This window comes from Aquila chrysaetos, chromosome 9, assembly GCF_900496995.4.
Source record: "Aquila chrysaetos chrysaetos chromosome 9, bAquChr1.4, whole genome shotgun sequence".
NCBI classification, from domain to species: domain Eukaryota; kingdom Metazoa; phylum Chordata; class Aves; order Accipitriformes; family Accipitridae; genus Aquila; species Aquila chrysaetos.
In genome coordinates this window covers 37903965-37922974 of record NC_044012.1, presented here as the reverse complement: position 1 = coordinate 37922974, position 19010 = coordinate 37903965, and the positions used below count along the sequence as shown (strand labels likewise).

The 19010-nt window shown below is 36.9% G+C and overlaps 1 protein-coding gene across 3 annotated transcripts in view; it reads right to left on the bottom strand.

Annotated features, from left to right (window-relative positions):
- Position 1: 1 nt before the first annotated feature.
- TXNRD2 (thioredoxin reductase 2) overlaps positions 2-19010 on the bottom strand; it is a 36544-nt gene continuing 17535 nt past the window's right edge. Inside the window, exons 12-17 of one of the 3 annotated variants that reach the window (XM_030024150.1) lie at positions 14672-14808; positions 9175-9270; positions 8842-8934; positions 7414-7485; positions 5500-5597; positions 2-3220 (exon numbers count right to left, since the gene is read on the bottom strand). In XM_030024150.1, coding sequence (XP_029880010.1) covers positions 3097-3220; positions 5500-5597; positions 7414-7485; positions 8842-8934; positions 9175-9270; positions 14672-14808 — 620 coding nt within the window. In that variant the 3' untranslated portion in view covers positions 2-3096. Of the gene's footprint in view, positions 3221-5499; positions 5598-7413; positions 7486-8841; positions 8935-9174; positions 9271-14671; positions 14809-19010 lie in introns of those variants that run through there. The other 2 variants (XM_041125932.1, XR_003924830.1) reach the window with 2 other exon arrangements.

Below are 19010 nucleotides of genomic sequence, written 5' to 3'. Positions count from 1 at the left end.
ATTTACTAGAAAAAAAAACTTTATTAATTCATTAATTCACAACACAATAAATATTGGGATCATACATATGAGGGACCCAGCAATGCTCAGACTTGTTTGCACCATGGTGTGGTTTGACAAACAAGCCCTCATCAGCTGGCATCCTGAGGAGAAGCCTGACTAAATTTTTTTATTTTTTTACATTTTCATATATAATCAGTAATTTGCAGGGTACATCAGTCATTTCAATTGACATTAGTCAGGCTTTTAAAAATAATTCTTAAGTACCATCCCTGACGAATCCTTCAGGAAAAAAAGCACAATCACAGTAGCTGTCATTATTCTGTCTTGATGTTGATTCTGACATTAGGGTTACATAGGTGTGAATGTACATTTAGTTTTACTTCAGGGGGGCAACAACATTTTCCACTGAATAAGGAATAGAACTAGGCTGCTGTTCAAGATACAGGATCAATTTTAATGCAGTCCACTCAGCAGTTCTAAAACCAAGAGAGTTCTATTACTTCTGAGAACAATGACATGCCTTAGTTTCACACTCTGTATACACTGAGGACACGGATTCCTTGAGATCTCTTTACTTGTTGTCCCAAATCATTATTTTGAACTTCATGATGAAGGAAATTAACTCATCTTTCCATTGATTTGTCTGTAGGGGCAGACAACTCAGTCTGCTGGATACATTGGTAGGACAGAGAAGAGAAGCAACTTTCACATCGCTAAGCACCAATGTTTTCAGTTATGGGTACAAAAGAACTGTAATAGGTAATCACTAGGAAAAAAATCTTGCATGCATACACAGTACAGTTTATTTGGAAGTGGGGTGTTTCTAACAGCAAAATCTCTGTAGACTGAGATGCTCGGTATCTCAATGTTTTGAAATATTAAGCAAAACATTTAAAAACCCCTAAATTACTATGAACTTTTTTTCTGTAAACAGCTCAGAAAATCTAGTAGTGTTTTTGATTGTATCACACTCATACTTTAATAAAGTCATAAGAGCTTTAATAAGGTCATAAGACCTTTATTAAAGGAAACAGGAACTTCTGAATGTGCAGGTATGCACACATTTATATACAGATAAAAAGTTTTCTTTCATTTATTCTAAAGGCAGTTGCAATATTCAGGCAGTGTTTTAACTACACTTCCACTCAAAGTATTTCTTTTCAACTACAAGCTTATGGGTGACTTCACAGATGAAAAATGGCATCAGCAGATCTGATAGGGAATAATACTTGCAGTCAAACTGTATCACTCCTTTCTCTTTTACGGACCAGAAATATGGACCAAAAGTCAGGAAACTTTGTAAAGAAAGCATTTAAGATTTCTTTTGTTGATGTTTAAGTCAGAACAAATTTTGAAAACGGAGTATTCTAGTATCAATGAGAGTGTGATAAATGCTATTACATCATAGTTTAGAAGGAAGCTCTGATCACATTTTGTCTAAAAGTTTCTGTGACAGGTACAATTCTCATGGTAAAAAAGATTTCACACTAGAAATAAACCAATCATTTGTCTATGTTGCATGCTGCAGCAGTGAAATAGCAATCAAATTAAAAATAGCAAAGATATACATGATCATCAGACTATTCTTCTAAACTGTGCAACAAGCAGGACAGCTATGAATATATCAAATTCCACACACAAAAACACTGATACAAATTAACTGCAAAAAGGATACATTTTGTTTCACCTCAAGCTGATCTCTTCTTTTCCTACATGCACTATTCTACCGTAAAGGGTGCAAGAAACTATGTGACTATGCATATCAAAATGTTGGCAACTGCATCCTGGATTGAAATTCAGTGCAGTTTGTTTTGTGTTTGCCTTTGTCAGGCTACCTATTTAACAGGGTTCTGCAAAAGAAGCTTCACTATCAGATTTCTGTTTCTTTATTGCCACAAATTAGCCAGCATCTCCCCCTTCTGGATAGCAGGAAAATAAGCAGAAATTTGCAACAGATTAATGCTTACAATGGCCAATACTAAAAAAAAAAAAAAAAAAAAAAAGTTTGCAGATAATTATTTTCTATCTTTGTTCTGAGCAGGACCATTTCTTCTCTAGATCACTGTTTAATATAGTTCCCTTCAGTAAAATAAGCCAGACCTAAATCCATTCAGATGTAGTAACTGGCTCATCAGTGAGAAAATCTTAAAAAGAAATCAACAAAATATATCACTGCGTCAGCCAGACTTCCGCATTCTGTAAAACAGAAAATGCTGCATGAGTTGGATTATTACTGGGTTTGATTCTACTTGTCAGCCTCACTTAATATATGGTGTTCAAGCAGTAATTTGTGAGATGTATCAATTTAATTTGAACTGAACTGAAATTTCAAGAGTAGGCAGAGAAGTCACCATAAAATTCAACTCTTTCTTTAGCACCTCTGAGCTCATTTGTTCTCAGCCGTCACCATAACGTTACAACCAGGCTCCCACTGATTAATCCATTGGGATTTATCCAGCAGCAGCACAGCTTCAGTGATAAGTGATTTTCTATTAAATTCCTGTACATATTACATTTAAAGGGAAAAACCCAAAGATGACTGCTTACCCATTGTTACACACTCTGGGATTGTGTTTCTACTAGTGAGTACAGAGTCTCAGTATTCAAGATTAGGATCAGCAATGAGCTATTCAAGTACTTAGGAGAAAGTATCATCACCAAACATAAGGGAGGCCCTGTCCAGTTCCTAGCATCTCTATGGACATTATGTGAGACACTTCTGTTGGCAGTCAGTCATGCTAACAGAGAAACTCAAATGACAACTGTTTAATTTGTAGATGGTCTCAGATGTCACTGGCTTCAGTTATATTTACATATATATAAAACTGTTATTATTCCCTAGCTCCCAGCAAGAGAAGAGTTATAGGCACTTTGAAAGAGAGAGATTTGTTACAGCAGGACTGCATTGGTTTTAGAACTGTGATGGTGCAAGGACAATTTCTTTATCTGGCTGTGAGAAAAAGCTGTCTACAGGGAGAATGAGGAAGATTCCTGGAACTTGAACCATTAAAGCTGTTTCAACTCTAAGTGCCCCTTTTCTTTACAAAAATATTTTGTGCTTTTTTTCCTTCTTTCCAGGGATGGTATTTAACCTCAGCAGCCTGTGACTGTTGCATCCAAGCCAGAACGCTTTGTAATGTGCAACTTGGTAATTTCTTCAGCACAGGTAGGGTGAATGCCAACTGTCTTCATTAGTTGTGGATATGTAGCACCACATCTACCAAAGGAAAAAAAAAAAAAAAAAAAAAGACCCACAAAGTCAAACACTATTCACCTGAAGCAGCTAGAATGTCCTAAAACATCAAAGTAATTCTGCTCTTGTCCATTTTATCAGGTAGAGGAGTTGCAGTTATTCTTCAAACAATGCTATTATTTCTCAGGCACTTACACAACAACATTTAAACGCCCAGCTTCACAACACTGTTAGGTAGGGAAGAATTGTCATAAGAGTTGAGACAGAGAGAATTAAGCAATTTACCCCAAGTCACAACTAAGCCTATGGCAAAAACATATGACAAAACTGCAACCTTCAGCTTTTCTTGCACATGCATGTGTGTTTCACTAACTCTGACTCCAGATGGAAAAACACCCACATACGCACAGAGGAAGAAAAACCTTAATTAGGACTGCTGGAAAAAATCTGCTGAAGGAAGTAATACCAGAATATTCTTGCATGATCTTAGAGAAAGTGTGGTGCTTACACTGAAATTATCAATGTTAGAAGCAGGAGGAAAAAGTCTCTCATTTGAAAAAACAAAACAAACCAAAACAAAATCACCAAAAACCCCTTGATCTAAAATCCCACTTGCCTAATTCCTTTACTTGTCCAATAACATTCTTAGACTTGATGACTTTCCTTTGAGCTGCTATTTCTGGCAGGTCATGCTGTAAGAATAGCTGAAATAGCCCTAAATTTAAGAATTGTTTCAAGTTCTCTATGGAATAATGTTCTCTCCCTCTACAAAACACAGGGAAGAAAGCCACAGATGTCTTCTGGTGTCCCCACCTACACCCAAAAAAGCATCAACAAGCAAAAAATCATTGCTGAGCACAGATGTTACTGGAGTGCTAAGTGGGGAAGGAAGATGGAAAAATCATCCTTTGGAGAGGCTGAAGCAAGACCTAATACTTGACAAAGGAGAAAGCAGGTCTTGCAGCGGGTGTTCCACACTGAAAGCTCTGGATTTGTGAAATACAATAGAAACCAATACAAGAATCTGACCTGCTGAAAACCTCTTACTGTGGTTAAAGTTTTAAGTTCCCTCAGGCAAGGCAGAAAAGCACTCCAGTTTCATGTGCTTCCTTTTCACTGGTTATTTTGGATAAAACTTCAAAACAATGACATCCCCAAAAAATGTAGTTCTAGAATCTATACCACTGGCAATTAATGGACTACAAACACATGTTGAAAATCTGTACCGAGGGTACACTGCAATCAGTGATTTCCAAGATACGCCTCACATGATACTTGCGGTCCTGCCTTCTTAATCCTTTCTGCTTTTCATTTATGCTAGTCACTCACAACTGTAAGACTAAAACTGCAATAAAATTGTGATGCTATTTAGGAAAATGAACTAACACCACAATTGGGGGTGATTTCTTGTGTCCCAGCCTACTTTCTTCAAAGAGGAGTTAAAAACTATAATTTAGTAATGTAAATATACAAATCAACATTTCTGAAGATGTGAATCAGCAGTAAGAAGGGAAATGAAAAAACAAATAAGAAATAATTGTAGCACACAAGAGGCATAGCAGGAATTCTCCATTTAACCAGAGAGGACCCAGAGTCATTGCTTACTCCTTCAAAGGGAAGCCTTCTATATTAATATTTGAGCAAAATATTAAACATGATCAGATCACAAAGGTTCACCTACTAGGGTAAGTTTGTTACTGCAATTATCAGATAGCTCCAGACAAAAGTACCTCCCCTCTCCCATCATCCTACAGAGGTTTCTTTCTTACTTTATCATATTATTGTTAGCTTATACCCCAGAAATACAAAAATTCATGCAAGTCCTTGCTGAGCTTTTGAGGAGCAATGGCTGTGCACATTTAAAGACGAGATTGGGAAAGGAAATTCTTGACAGGTGTAAAGAAAGGTTTTTATGAAAAGCACAAATATCCTTTTAAAGAAGTGACTTGCAAAACTATATGGTGATTTCCTACCCTGTGCATAGAATGCAAAAGAAGCTACACTCTGAGAAAACTAACATTAGTCAGTTAATGCACAATTTATTTTTTGCTTTAACTGTATCAAGCCAACAATATATTTTCCTCAGTTGTTCTTTAACTATATCCAGTATTACAGTAACTGAATCCAGTACATCTTAATGAAGAACTGCAGTATTTTTAGTGAAAATATGTGCAATGCTACATAAAAGTAACAAAAAGCATGGATTCTTTATAGTGTTGCCAAAACTAGGCAGCTATCTTTTATAATCTTACAATAACTTAAAAAGCAGTCTTTAGAAGCTAGAGACATTCTTTTGTACTTACTTGATTCCAAGAGCAAATCCTTGAATAACTTCGCCTGCATTTGGTCCAATGAAATGAAGGCCAAGTATTCGTTGCGCTCTCTCTCGTAAGCACACCATCTGAAAACAATACATTACATAGCGATCTTTTCTTAGAACATTTAAAGATAAGGCATGAAGTTGAATTAAATGAAACTGAAGTGCCTTGAGATCCTAGTTCAGCTGTTTATTCCCAGTGTGCCAAGAACTTACACACTTGCTTAAGTCTTACTGACTTCAATAGGTCTTATGCTTGTCCTTAAGCACCTTCCTGAATCGAAGCTTTATTAGTGTATTTCTTTCAGACTTCAGAGAGCCACTGACAATGATAATTTGTGGTAAATTGAATACTTCGTTGTTTGTCATTTGTATGAAATTGTCAAAATACTTTCTGTAGTCCAGTAACCAGAACAGTGTTATATTGACACTGAATGGCCACCTTAGCAATTGTACAAGCCTGTGCAGTTATTCTCAGCAGCTAATCAGCTGTATTTCCAAAGATGACCACTACCAATTGCAGGATATTTTGTGCCTTTGTGATTCAGTCAGTAAACACTTACAGCAGCATGTTTGGTGAGATACGTTTACCACATCAGCCACATAACCTAAAAAGGAGCCATGCCTTGGAAACAGCTAAAGATGAAGTTAATAAGTATCTGGGAGGGCCTGAGTCACTGCACACTTAACTTTTATTAGAGAACTTAATGAAAACTTTTTAGTTCCTTTAAGGACACCATCTTTATAATTATGAAAAGAAAATCATTCTCTCCCTGTGTCCTCCCATCAAGCATTAAATCATCACTAATCTAATAGGTTCTGCTTTTCAGTAAAGGCTTGGATTCTTTCATTAGGAATTGCAGGAACAGCAGCAATCCTGACGTGGTACTTTAAATACTGAGGAGTTTTAAAGAAAAAACCCTCTTGCAATAGAGTTTGAAACTCTCAAGTTTAATGTTTGTTCATGTGTTTTGGGAGTTTAGTAAGGACTATATTCAATATCATTCAACAACTATTATGCTATTACTACTTCACCCTCAAATATTTACTTTCATTGACATAATTTAAAGGGAATAGCTAAAAAGAAGTAGCATCACCTTAGTTGCACCGATACTTGGGACAGTTAAGGCAAGCTACTAAGACACTTACACAAATCAGATGTCACAAAATATAGTTAGAAAAAACGGTTGCAACTATTGACAATGGATATTCCTTACATAACAATAACAACATAATAATTTGTGATGGACCTACAGAAGTTACTACATTTCTTCAAAAAAGATTGTTCCCTGATATTGAGGAGAAAAGAAAGAAGAAAACTATGATATATTCTACCAACACTACACTTCACCTTATCTAAGATTCTGTACTATGGGCAAGTGCATCAAAAACCTTCTCAACGCTCAAGCAACTGGCTTGCTCTAGAAGATACATTTAAAGTCCAACACTCTGGTCTAAACCAGGAGGTTTTTGGTTTTTGTGAGTAAGACTGAACAGTTACTCTAGTTTTGTAAGCCTTATGCTTAATTTTTTTGACAATAGCGTACTTTCCCCAAGAGATGGCAACTCAAATATTACATATGACTAGTTAAGAACTTTGCTGGGGGAAGCAGAGACTAATCTCTATAGAATTTGGAATATTTCTTAGGACCTTAAGAGCAGTTCAAAGATGGTATCCATCAGCAGAATGTCAGCTCTGAAAAATGCTAATATCTGTAAAGCAATTTCAAGATGCAATAGGATATGTAATGAATATTAAACATTTGAAGTTACACTAGAGAAACAGGCTGTCACCAAGAAAATATCTCATCCATCTTGAGAGGTTTTTTTGCCAGACAGTACTCCTTAAACCTGGCTGCACCATATCTCTTGTTTTAAGTTAAAAGCTCACAAAACTCACTTTCACATAGCATTGAGTTGCATCTCTTTCAGCCACTGTAAACTCTAAAGGTTTATAATACGCATGGTATACCTGGTAGGGAAAACAATAACATTTTGCGTTAGAGAGCACTATTATGTGAAAAACTGCTATTTAGTATTTTAATGACTACTACTACTACTACAACATATTTATTATGTTGTAGAAAAAATTGATTTATTTATAACCTGTTCATTATTTTAAAGAAAAACATGGAAAGCACAGTAAGTTTAACACAAACGTTTCTTAGAGAATCATTAGTTTAAAAACAAAACTGAAAAAAAAAAAAAAAATCACAAATAATCACATTACTCAAACCAGTGTCCCAAATTAAAAATGTTAGGTTTGTTCCTTTAAGCTTCTCCCAAAAGTGTAATACCTTGTTTACTGAAAATAATGAAATCCAAAAAACTTTCCATATCTATAATAATGTATACCACAAGACAACCCAAACTGTAATTTTTGCATTCTGAATAGTAAATGCTTATTTTTTCATTAATGATTTTGCCTGGGGCTCCAAGCTAAATCCATCAGCTGAACTTGCTCTCCAATACATACATAACATCAGCATCTTATCACACACACACACACACACACATACACATCGTCTGCCTTAATCAGATGAGAACAATTGTTTTACAGTAATTTATATCATTCTAGATGGCACTAGCATCCAGAAACCCAGATAAGAGTCCTAGGACAGATTTTTGAAGTATAAACTGTATTTCAGCATCACAAAAGACAAAACTAATAACTGACTGGACATGAAGTAAAGCATTGCAGTTTGTATTTCCATAGCTTACCGAGTCATATGCTGACAGTCTTTTTGAGGAGTGAATAAAGGTAACACAACATATCTTTTCAAGGATTACTTGTTTGAATTTTGTCTTATTATATAGTGATTGTGAATTTCTTCACCATGAGCACCTTAATCTCATTCCTCATATCAGAGGGCTGGGTGCGAATATATGCCACAACAGATTTCTTCCTCAATATGCAATGCCCAGGCTTATTGTATCAAGACATTTTAGCCACAAAGATGCTTAGCAGCTTGTGTGAATATTTCTGGGGACATCCCAAAAATTTAGACTAATGAACCTGACCAGCAATTCTGACAATTAAAAGGAACATAACTGTTATTTAATGATGCTGCACAATATAACTTACTAAAATGGCAACTAGTTTAAAGCTGTCATACCCTGTCAATAATTGTAAGCCCACTAGGTAACAGCTTCCATCGTGACCTGCTGCAATACTTTTAAAGTCCTGAGCTTTTCTGAAGACACCAACTCCCTAACTGCAAACATAGTATTTTGGGGACCAAAAATTTTGCCTGATATAAGAGTGAAACTTCTGTCTTTTCATAGTGCAACTCTGACACCAACTATAAAATCAAAAATGTTTTCATACCTCAATATTATCTGATCCATAACATTGCACAGCTGCTTCTTCTGACAGCCCAACACAACCATATTCCAAGGGAGTGAAAACTGTAGTAGGTACCTGCTTGCGAGAAGCAGAGGAGACAGAAAGTGTTACTGTTGAACCATATGAAGCAGCTGCATGGCAGATACAGGGGAGACTTTTGCATGACTGAGAAGTGTAGGTCTGTCACACATATCTACTTTGGCTACTGTCAAAGCTGGATTCCAGATGACAAAATGCAATTCCTTTAAAATTCTTAAGAGAAACAAAAGCATAAGATTTGTTTTTTGTTATTGGAAAAAAAAAAACCCAACTCACATTGTCATAGTCCATCAGTTCTGAAGACTGGCCAAAAAGACGCTGAGCCAGCAGTTTTCCTGCAGCTATTGCTGTGGGTGTTAATTCAGGACGGCCCTAAGAAGAGAGCACAAAGCTTTGTTTTAACTAAGAGGGAAGTAGCTTCCAAGGATTTCTCCTGGGACAATGGTCAGAGGACAGCCAAATCTTTGGAATTCCAGCCTACTAGCCAGGGCTCCCAATAGAGAAGGCAGTAATAATTTCTGTCCAAACATGCTTTTAAGTCTCCGAGTTTAATATCGCTCTTAATGGTGGGGAACAAATGCCATGAATGTGTCAAAACCTTGTATCTTATCATGTCACCTCTTGAAAAAGCAGAGGATATTCACATGCTAACCATTCACTTCCCCCTTTCTTTCTATAGTAAGTCATCAAGAAATTTTTCAGATGGTCTTTTTAAAGCAGGAAAAGCCTAGTATAAAGCAACAGTGTTTTTATAACATCAGACCTTTTAAAAAAAGTTGTCTGTCACATTTTTACAGGACACAGGCACAAAACGTAGCTATTTGTAGGCACCATTACTGACTTCCTATGTTGGTCCTGGATCAGAGAAGTGGAACACTATTGTGCTAGCACTGCAACCTATAGGTTGAGTTGGTCCTAGTCTCAGGCTCTGGTATTAGAGAGGGCCTTGAAAAGGATTGCTATTGGCAAATGCTACCTTCCTGCAAGTGAGAAATGGAATGATAGCAGGATATGACCAGGACATGCTCCAGTTCAAGCCATGAGTCCTGGCTACTTTTTATATCCAAACAGGACTATGCAGTGTGCCAGAACCCTAATTTTGAGTGCTGGCACAATACCACTGGAGCATCAGAACTCCAGTGCTAGTTTTAAGGAAGTTGGAAGTTTTTGCAAATTGAAGTAAGGCATTTTCAAAGAAATTTTTTGAAGTCTGATGAAGAACAGTCCATGTAAGTTAGTAAGATCTAACAAACTTCATAAATCTAGTAAAAAACATTATTTAAGAGTTCATCCAAGACATATCATCAAGATACATCTTGAGATGAGGATGTTGGTGTGAATCTCTTGTCTGAGATGAGGAAAGAGGTCACAAATCTAGAAGGAACGATGAGGAGACATAAGAAAGCCGTAACTTAAAAACACTTTTGTGGGATAACATGGATTGCTTTATAAAACATGTGAAGTTTTGATTCATACAGGTCCTATCTAGATACAACGCTTGTCACACTCCTGCAATGCCCCACTTGGAGGTAGTCATCCAATAAGCCCTCAAGAACAGTTTTCAGCAGAAAATAAAATAACGATTCCCCACCACACACATTCAAGTTTCTCAAACTTTTTTTTCACTATCCTGAAGTTTTTTAGCATTTACTGGAATCCATTCCTCTTTCCCAGCTTATCTTTTCTGTATGTTACTAGATAGATTCTGTATATGGTATTAGCTACCATTTACTTCAGTAACATACCATATCAATAATCTGCATGTTAATACGCATTTATGCTTTCATCTGTACTAATAACCGCTTAAGTTAAAACTTCCATTGCAAAAAACCAAACTGAAACATTATGTCTAACCTGATAACAGAAACTACAATTCTAATTGTTAATGAAGACTAACCTATCTTTCCTCACAGCTCATGACAAATCACAAAAATGCAAGTCTATCCCTTTTTTCCCCCGCTAAGATCCATTAAGTCATGGTTTTTCAAATCCAGCATTTTGACTTTCAAGTCTGTAAATGTCATTTACCAGATGAGATTTGCCATTTGTTTTTTCTTATACACATTTGCCTGAAACATGGCTGCCAATCATTTCTGTAGCAGGAAATACAGATGTTGTTTTGGCATTCCAGAAATGAATAGAAGATTGGAACGAGAGATAAAATTGTGAAAGCACTGCTACGCATTCCATAAAACCCAGCTAATTACTAAAACATCCATGCAGATAAAGCCCAATTTCTCATAAACAATGACTTAAAAACCTTCCTTGGTAAATATTTGAAATGAACATTCACTTTGCAGTCATGTGTAGAACTACTCTGCTGATTATTATGGATACGAATTGTTCATAAGAATCCTCCAATGTATTATACATTTAAACGAGATGGCTCCTAAGAGAGTTTAAACAGCTTTGAAGTAACGTGTATTTGTTCTAACACAACTCTTTTTGGTCTTATTTCTATTCAAAGCAACATACTGTACATTCCACCTTCTTTACACATCTTTGTTATAACACTCTTTGAAATATGACAGATGTATAGTGGCATGACCATACGATAAACCTCCTTCTGAGAGAACTTCTTTATAGAGTGTGCCATGCTTTTCAACAAGAATACTACTGGAGGAAGAATTTTAACACAGAGAGTTTATATCAGCACTGAAAAGAAATTCAAACTAAAATTCCAGCTTGATCTTCCTCATCCTGATTACAGAAGATGAAAATGCCTAAATGCAATTTCACCTGTCAGTTGAAAATAATATTTTGCCAAAGCTTGAAAAAATTTTTTTGAGGCTAGACAAACTGACTGACGTCTGGAAGGGGTTTTTTTTTTCCCCCCTCTTCTGCAAATGAACAGCTTGGATAACATTAGGATTCCATTTGCCATACAAGGGTGCAACAAGACACCCATGCACACATAGTTTCCCATTTGTGCCAGCTGGGTATGACTCCCAAATGAAAACAGTCATTCTGAGCATACCAAGAAACTCACCTTTCCCCTCTCTCACTCCCCTTCCAGCCAGGGCACTGAATTAAAGCAAAAAACCTAGTTCTTCCTATTTGGTAGCAATTCAGTGTCTATTCAGTGTGGCATGGTAAAGTAGGGAGTAGGAGGGCTTAAGAACTACTTGCAAAGGTATGAGCAATAGCATGTTATGGCAGCAAAGAGACTCTGGCAGGGAGAGAGCAAAGAGAAATCCTGAACAGGAACACTGGAGAAAAAAATCTTATTCCTATAAGCAATATTAGGGATCACTGATGCTCATACACAGGAAACAAGATTCCCCTTCCTGTGCTCTTTTGGTAGGTCTCAACCTGAAAGTATCACACACCAAGCTCTACAGCTTTGTGGTTCTTAGCAGGATGCACTTGATTCTTCAGTGTGTATTCTTTGAGATGTGCACAACACAGAACTTTCTTTCACTGCTGGTTCCCATGCCAATGAAATTTATTATCTAAATTAATTCTGCTTTAAGACAAAATTAATTTAAGTATTCAAATAAAATAAACTTTATTGCTTAGCAAGTGGAATTACATGGCTCACACTGTACTGCAGTTAGTAAGATAATGGCAATAATTCCTTCTATCTTTAAATTCTATAAACGCATGAGTACTATACTGTGATTTCTTTAATTCCCTATATTAAGCCCATATGCCAATAACAGCTTAATAGAATATTTCTACAGAGCACTGATTTACCTTTTCAGTTTTTCCCCAATTGTACTCTGGACATGGTATAAAACTGTGTCGCTGTTTTTAACATTTACATTTAGAAGTGCCTATTGAACAACTCAGGTTCAAAAATCTGCGCTAATAAGGACAAAAGCAGGAAAAGGAAATCCAAGTTTTAACAACAAAATGAAAATGACAAATAAATGAAGACCTGATTTTTTAGATCCAGAGTAGGAGAGCATCCTGCCTCCAACTTTATATTTCTTACTTAACTAAATCCTCAAAGGGCAGAAGACAAAAAGCACCCAAAAGGAAATGACTTGCCCAAAATAACACTGCAGATTGGCAGCAAAATGAGCAACAGAATCTAAGGCTCTGCCAGCATTGCCTCTAACTACTGCTTCTTGGATGAAATTAAAAAGAAAAGTTTGGAAAGCAGGAGGCCTAACCAAGGCATGTATCAGGGACAAGCAGGTGTAGGAGGGCATTGTGAGCAGAAAGAGGACTTCAGGAAACATCCCAGAGCAAGAAGTGACAAGTACAGAGGGAACCTGTATGTGACGTGAGAAGGAAGGAGAGGAACTGTACATAATCCCAAAGCTCTGTGTGACTGGACAGGACAGAGAAGCTGTGGAGAGTAAGAAAAAAAAGGAGAAATAGCTGAGCAGGAAAGAGTTTTAACACAGTTTAAAAGGAAATGGCAAGTCATTCACATGAAGATGGAGACAGACAGGAAGAAACACATGTCTACATGGAGGGGAAGAGGTCAGGAATGGTCAGCAGATTTATGAGATTTAAGTGTCTCTGGCAGTTCCAGAGTCCAGTCAGAAATTTGCAGGGCTATTCCCAAGAAGTTATGTAACCTGTTACATCCCTTCAATAACTCAGAGCACCTGTAGGATTTAAAAATTTGAGACACCTTTAAAAGATTTTAAACATGGTAGAATGAAAAACCTTTTAAAGGTCTGTCAAATGATACTATATATGGTGTTTGGATATTGCTACAGTATTTATATTCACCAGACTTTTAAAACAGATGCCTTCACTGTATCAAAACCAATCTTGATAGGAAAGCATGTGCTCAATTCCATTAAGTTCAACAACAGGTGACAGAATTCTGTATCTTGCAATGCCCAGCTTCTATGTTCTACATATTGCCCAAATTTTTCAGGAACAGTAGGCAGCTGATGAAAACATCCTCCTGTAACTGTACAGTTCAGAATCCAGACAAACATTATTTTTTTATGACGACATCATATTTGAAGATGCCCTATTTACAGTAAATACTCCGAGTTCTGTAAACTGAAAATTGAGGGATTGAAAGTATTTGAGTGCACTTTGATCTGGACAAGACATTCTTGTCATAGTTAACTGTAGATTATCAATAGCACTAGATCAAGGCCACAGAATTCTGCTTTTGCCTCTATAATAGGTAAATCATTTTGCTTAAGGTATAATGTCCCCCTTTAAAAAACCGTAACAAACAAAAAAACCCCACACCAACCAAAAACCACACCTTACGTTTACTTGGCATAATCATTCACAAATCATGAACAGAAGTCAAATGCATTTAGTATTTGCAGCAATTACTTTTTCTTATTCTAGAGGAGGATACTTTTGTCAGAAGCATTTTGTGTCAGGGAGCAGAAATGCTGTCTTGTGACTAGTCTCAATTAAACCCAAAATACTAAAAATGGAATTACAGAACTTGTCACAGTCATTCCCAGTAAGTATATTAAACTCCAGAAGGTAAGAACTGCTTTCATTTAGCATTCACAGGCAGTATGAAGTCATATGTCTAAAGTGATAAAAACATTATTAGAAAGATAATTGAAGTGATAAAGACATTATTATTAGCCTCTACCCAATGATGCATTCCCTGATAAACATCAGTAATAATCTCTAACGCTGAGATACTTCACAAGATCCACGTGAAGGAAATTACTGACCCAGGTGGCTGGCATAAACACTACAGCTCTGCAAAATGAAAAAGAGCAAAACACTAAGATATATACTAGAGCATGACGACATCTGGGGACTAGTTATTAGTCAGGAACAAAGTTGGCTTCCTGTTATTGTAAAATAGTTTATGTAGACTCAGTACCTCTGTTATGTCTCCAACTGCATAAATGTGAGGAACAGAAGTAGCTTCACTGGCATCAACAATGATCTTTCCAGTTTCAGAATTAGTTTTCACTCCAACTGTCTCCAAATTGAGAGTTTCAGTGTCAGGGGCTCTGCCTTAAGGAAAAAAAAAAGAAATTAAAGTAAAAACTATTGGAAAACTTCAGCAGTGTTAATCTAAAAATTTGGCATCCTCCGCTTTAGCTTTCCAAGAACTTTGTGCTATTTGATAGTCCAAGTAGAAATATGACAAAACTTACCTCATAATGAAAAAGCTGTAAGGGTGGAAAGTATGGATATGAATTTCTTTGTGAAAGGAGCTCTATTACTATTGCCTTTGCTCAAACTATTTCAGAGAAAGTTATCTTTTAAAAATGTGCAGGACAACATCCACTGCAAAAAGTGCAAAACCCACATGGTTTAATATTTATTGAACATTCTAAATTCAGTTTCCTAATGTAGCATGAATGTACATATAATAAGCAACTTCTACACTGAAAATTTCCAATAAACATTAACCAAATGACACTCAATACTAACAAACAGCCTGTTGTGCACGCTTGTGGATAAAAATTATTAATAATGCTGTTCAACATTAAACATACCTGAAGTCCTCTTTTCTTGTTATCTGATACACATATCTTAAAGCTTTTTTAGTTCCCTCAGCTTGGATGAAAAAGTTTACCAGCTTTGCTCTCAAGTCCTTAACGCTGAGTTATTTAGCTCAAACTCTGTATTTCTGTAGAGTTTAGAAACACTATTACTAGAATTTAGAAACACAATTTTAAATGGATTTAAAAACAAATGAGGCAAATTCTGCCAAGCCTAGATTTTATTACAACTTTCTCTTCCAATGATTTTAAGTTATCCCATTTTTTAAAAAAATATTTTTGCAGTGTTTTCTGCATAGAGTTACCACTTAGACCACTGAAGTCTTCATAACATTACACTGAGCTTTCTATAGAGTATCTAACAAAGCAATTCCTGACCCAGAAATTGGAATCTTAAATCCCATCCAATTTTTCAAATGTATTTGAAGGTTAATAAGCATAGTGAAGTTATCAGGTACTCCCAAAATATGTAGGGACACACGGGATCGCATATAAAATATTATGTGAATATAACCAAATGAAGGAAATTTTATAACATTGCATCCATTTTTAGAGGTTATAGATGAATATGCATATATCTACATCTACATATATAGGTCTCTTTTGCGTGAGTCATGACTTTGTGTTTGATGTTAATACAGAGCTATAGCAAAGCAAAACAGAAGGGGAAATGTGTTTTCATTATAAAAACAAGCTCTTTGATGATAATGTAGGAAATTATTAAACAAAAGGAAAACCTGGCTTGTCAATACAGACCTAATTATATGTAAACATATGATTCACTGCTTTATACATCTGCCATACAGCCAGGCCCCCCAAACAATGTCACATCTGAATGCCTCTGTAAAGACTTCTGTGTATTAATTTCATCTGGTGAAACCAACACTTCCTCTGGGAGTACTGACTGAAGCTGTCGGCACTTGGCTATCTGTCTGTCTTCCCTTCTGTTGTCCCCATGGGATGTTGATCTGCTGTTCCTTCTCTGCCCCCTGCTCCCCAGTCCTGATGCTATCAGGCAACAAAAATAATAAACCTCCAGGACCTTATCTTGGCTCGGATGTGAAACAACTTCCTACCGTTGTATTTCTTTGTGTATTGAGAGTAAAGCCTGGATATTCTGCAAATGGACAACTAATGGGGTTTTCTAGTTTCCCCTTTTTCCTGCCAGGCAGAGCCAAGAGAAAGCTTAGCACGCAATGGCAGGCACTGAAAGAGGAAAAAAAGAAAAACTGTCAATAGAGTCATTTAAAGACCTGTGACAACAACAGCTGAGTTTATCAAATCTGCAGGATAACACTTAACCTTTTGATTCCAGTCTATTTTAACATGTGTACAGCTTGGTATTAATAGCTAAGAGTTAAAAAAATGTGTTGCTACTCAGTGAAATTTCTCTCTCAACTTTTCTGCCTAAGTATTATTTCTGAAAGCAAAACCAAAACTTTAAAAAACTGAACTGAAGCTTTATTGGCCTTTAGCATGCTAGCTCACCTCCATAAGCCAGAATTACAGTTACTGATCTTGCTTCACCTCAAATTAGGTAGCTTAGGTTCATGATTATCCAACGTGTCTTGGTAAGTTTTAATGTCAAATTCAGGAAATGCTGATATTTCCGAACATTCACTTACTTGTATTATAGAACTAGTTCTCACCATTTCTCAGTAGTATTGGATCAGAAGGACATTTGTTTCATACCCATAACTCCTAAGCTTTTACATTTACAGCTTCAAGAAAGCATGAGTTTACAGCTTATTTCTAAGATCCAGAGGGCAATATAAAATTATACCAAATCCTACCAGGCACACAACACAGAGATAGCTCCCTCTAAAGCCAGCACATCTGCTTTTAGTTTGAAGATGTCCACTGCCCTGAAACTGCCACAGAACAAGGAGTGTATGATTGTATAAGACACAAGACTAGATTTAGCTTTTATTCAAAACAGCAGATATTATACCAGACATCTAGAAGAAAGGTGCCAATCCAGATATGACCCTTAAAAAGGTTACCTGCCTCCTGCACTTTTAATACCACATCATATCTCATCTTTAATAGACCCGTACAATAACGACATAGCTGTGAAAACCACACAGATCCCTGCTTTCAGGGCCCGCCCCCATTCACTTTTAACTTTAAAAGAAAAAACAGCTTTTTGATCTGTTTTTGTGAAATCCACAACCTGGCTTCCTCAGGGGACTGCCAGGCAGCTTAGCTACACAGAGTGACAAGAGACTGGTTAAAGCATCCATCTCGGATATGTGCTACGCTGGTTATATTGTGATGTAGCATTTCTGTCCCATCATCTGCTGGGGGGCTCTGGTAATCACACCTGCACACAGAATAAGGTGAAGGCAGTATCAGGCTGCTGTGACCTTCAGGTGCAAGACCTTCAACAATGGAGACTGAAGCAGCTAAACTGAGAAGAAACCACAGGAATAGGCATAGTCACGTAAGTAGCAGCAGTAAGTGAATGAGAGCATACTCTTGCATACAGTAAGATTTCCTAGGGTGATAAAGGTGCAGCTGACAGCAGAATTTTATAATGGGTCTTCTGCAGTTTCTTAATCACAAAAGCTGGAATGTCTGTTTACCCCCCAGCATTTGAAAAATCAAAACTAGAGCCAACCAAGCATTTTATTATCATCAGGCATGATACTGCAGATGGCCACTGTGAGGATATTGCAGGGTGACACGATGGTTCTTCCAGTATAAAACTTAAGCCCAATAGTCTTCTCCACTTCTTCCCTACACATTGGCAATTTGACACATCATAACTTTACCCAATCTGACCTTAATCAAAATCTCATCTGTGTTCCCAGTCTTGGTACTCTCTCTCATCTTGTTCTGGGTGCCTGACACACTCCCCAGATTAGTTGCAAGACCACTACCCTTTCCTCCTTCAAATCCCTCCTCAAAACTCACATGGTGTTCACTAAAACATAGCCAGCTGATAACGACTAATAAAGACCAATTCAGTGTAACTAATGTTCAGATTACAAGAAAATATTGACTACAGTAAGGTTAATTAAGGTTAAAAAAAGTTCAGAACCCTTACCACATTGGTAGCAGCGTGCACCAATTTTACAAGGATGTTTTTGAACATTTCATTCATTACTGATAAACTTTCAGCATGCCTGCCACGATTCGAAAAAAATCTGACCCTTAGTCAGTGCTGGGGCAGTAACTAGTTCTTTGCCAAGTCTGCTAAGGTGTACTACCTCTTGTAGCATTGACTAGTAATACTTATTACACAGAGGAGTCATCTCACCAGAAAGCTTGTGGCAGCCATGGTGCAATCAGTAAACACCTGGCCATCACCATCCACTGCACACCTGAAGTTACTTGTGTCTGGAAACATGTCGCTGTGGTCCTACCCAAACAACAGCAACAGAAAAAAGCAACTCCAAGTGACATGCAACCAAATTAAAACCTTACAGCTTGGGACAGAATTCTAACAATTTGTTTTGTTCTCAAGGTCCTGTACAAGGTAAAGTGGGCTGGAAACATTTTCTGAGAAGAAAGCTACAGTTCACCTTCACATTAATTCTCCCACACTAAGCTTGCTTTAACCAAAGGTTTTGTACACCCTTAAAGGATGGCTCTGCAGTCTCAAAAACCAGTACCCACGCACCACCATTCCCATGTGAGGTCATTGGCTTCAATCTCCTGGACACTTATGGGTGAACAGAACCTGTACTCTGTAGAAAATGTCGC